General features: G+C 52.4%; 2 protein-coding genes across 2 annotated transcripts; one reads left to right on the top strand and one right to left on the bottom strand.

Annotated features, from left to right (window-relative positions):
• Positions 1-50: 50 nt before the first annotated feature.
• Positions 51-1,277, bottom strand: PPTG_24627 (hypothetical protein; the record flags this gene model as incomplete). The annotated part of the gene is made up of 3 exons (XM_008918051.1): positions 51-155; positions 242-535; positions 1,041-1,277. 3 exons carry the CDS (start codon positions 1,275-1,277, stop codon positions 51-53), a joined length of 636 nt encoding a protein of 211 aa, XP_008916299.1.
• A 368-nt stretch (positions 1,278-1,645) lies between these two features.
• On the top strand, positions 1,646-2,303 carry PPTG_19632 (hypothetical protein; the record flags this gene model as incomplete). The annotated part of the gene is made up of 2 exons (XM_008918050.1): positions 1,646-2,211; positions 2,285-2,303. 2 exons carry the CDS (start codon positions 1,646-1,648, stop codon positions 2,301-2,303), a joined length of 585 nt encoding a protein of 194 aa, XP_008916298.1.
• Positions 2,304-2,367: the final 64 nt, after the last annotated feature.

Genomic DNA, 2,367 nt, shown 5'->3' with positions numbered 1-2,367 from the left:
GTGGCAATTTAGTTTGATTTTTGCTTCTCTCTTCCTTGATCATTTGCTTCTCAGCAGCAACAGCCTCCACATATTCCGGAATCTCTCTGAGTTTTTGCAATATGTTTGAGGGCGCTTGGCTGCAAGAGCGACATCTTGGAATCGCCCGTGTCGAGCTGCGATTCGCCATACTGAATTTACTTAGCGGAAAACTCTCGCAGCAGCAGACACAGCGTTTAGTTTTTGCTTTCCCTTCTTGCACCGCCGTCTGATCCTTCTCATTGATAATTGGCAGTTTGCGTCGGCATCGATTGCACTTGTTGTAGGTCGCTTTTGCCTTCGGTTTGGCCTCATCAGTCGCTGTGGCGTTTTCCGATTTGACTGGTGGGCAGGCATCGACTGGTTCCACTTTCACGCCAGTGGTTAAATCTGGGGTCAGGTTGTGGTCGTGGTTCTCGTCGTGGACGCTTGCTGCCAACTCGAGGAGTTCCTTGTCGTAGCATTCGCTTTCCGTGGATGAGCCGTCGTCGCTCAGCGCGGTAGCTGACAATTCATGCTGTGGCATTTTTTGTTGTTGGAGTGAGACTGAATTTTCAGTCAGTTTTTTTAAGTTTCAATTTTAACTTTTTAATTAGGAAACACAATGAAATTACTACTAATACGTTGCCTATGAATTTGTGCATTTGTATGATTCGTAATTCGACTGTGAAATGCTGTAGACTTTGCAGCCTCGAGAGTCAAAGCTTCCTAGCTTCGCTCGCAAACCTCCAGCAACAAAGAGCTGCATGTGCATGTGCGTACTGCGTACTGGTGGTCTCGTAATCCAGTCATGAGCTTCGATTACTCTCCTCCGCCGTCACGTTTCAGCGATCTGCCACCACTTCCAGTTGTGCTCTTGATGCCTCGCTGTCACCGTAAGCTGAGATTTACATTCATCGCTCCTGTTGGTGAACGATGAATGAACACCAACAACGCAATCTTTCGCGCCTGCGGGTCTCTGATAACGAGACGCATCCCTAACTCATCCGAGATTGTCGTCTACTGTACCACGCGCCACGCACCAATCGCTTCCGCGGCCTGCAATGCGATCCCACATGTATCAAGGCGTTGCTGATGTTACCTGCACTTTTGGAGGGCAAAGTGTCGACGAAAGATGCTAAAGAGTTCTTGCAGATGCTTGTAGTGATAAGACGGAGCTCAATTGTCCTTGGCTTGCGATTCCACTTCAAAGACACGAACAACCGCCATCGCCCGGTTTGCTGAGCAGCGTGCTTCGACTCGTGGCAGCGGCCAACCATCGTCGTGCAGCGAGACCACCGTGGGATTCCGCAGATGTATCGCCGAGATCAAGTGTATGCTTCGAGCTTTAACACTGATTCGAATCGGAGCAACGCGATGAGCGGTCAACGGACATTTGATCGAGCCTCGTGCCTTGAAGCAAATCACTGCGTCCCAGGACACGCGTAGTTGGACGCTGCAGGAACAAGAGGATGCTATCCTCTCATGCCGATGGTGGTGTCGCAACCAGTAATGGAAATAGGACGCTAGCGGAGGCTATCTGCATCGTTTGATTAACCAAAAGCTGCGGCTTCCAGAGTCTCATTTAGCAATTAACTTTGCATCGATCACATTACCTCCTCTTCTAAGAGACCAACCAACTCCAGTGATGACTACTACGTTGCTTTCGCCTGGCCGCCTCGGTGTCCGCGCGCTCCAGGCGCTCTGTTCTGTGCTGGCCATGATCTTCACTTCGCTTGGTTACATCAAGTTCACGTCAGGCCAACTGAGCAGCGGATCGGCCATCTACACCACGATCGCCTGCTACTCAGCTATGCTTTGTGGTCTCTACTACGTCATTCCGGTTGGCGTGCTCAAGCTGACCTCCAGTGCTCCTAAGGTGCTGTACCAGCGTGTCGTTGACGGTGCTTTGGTGATCGCACTCCTGGTCGCCGGCATCGTGCACGCGACGTCCGATGCGGTCAAGGACTGCTCGTCGTACAACACCATGTTCGAGACTTACCACGGCTCAGCACTCTTCCGCTGCGGCAACATGACCACTGCCATCGTGCTCACGTTCGTGACGTGTGGGCTGTTCCTGGTCACACTCGTGTGGAGCTTCGTGCGTGACTCGTGCAAGTCGGTGAACGGCGACAACCTGCAGACTGCTCTGACTGATGACAACGGCTACGCGATCGCCAGCACTCCTGGCAAGAAGAACGGGCCATCCAGTGCGTCGGCTACGGTGGATTTGGACGCGCAACACCCGGGACTGAAGATCGTTCGCTGCACCGGCCGTACGCTCCAGTTCGCGTGCTCCGTGGTAGCACTGGTGTGCATTGTGCTGGGCTACAAGCACTACTACACGGGCCAATACATCGAACCCAAGGC

Source organism: Phytophthora parasitica (genome assembly GCF_000247585.1).
Source record: "Phytophthora parasitica INRA-310 unplaced genomic scaffold supercont2.135, whole genome shotgun sequence".
Lineage (NCBI taxonomy): Eukaryota > Oomycota > Peronosporomycetes > Peronosporales > Peronosporaceae > Phytophthora > Phytophthora nicotianae.
The sequence above is the reverse complement of the archived record's forward strand: the minus strand, read 5'-3'. Positions and strand labels throughout refer to the sequence as shown.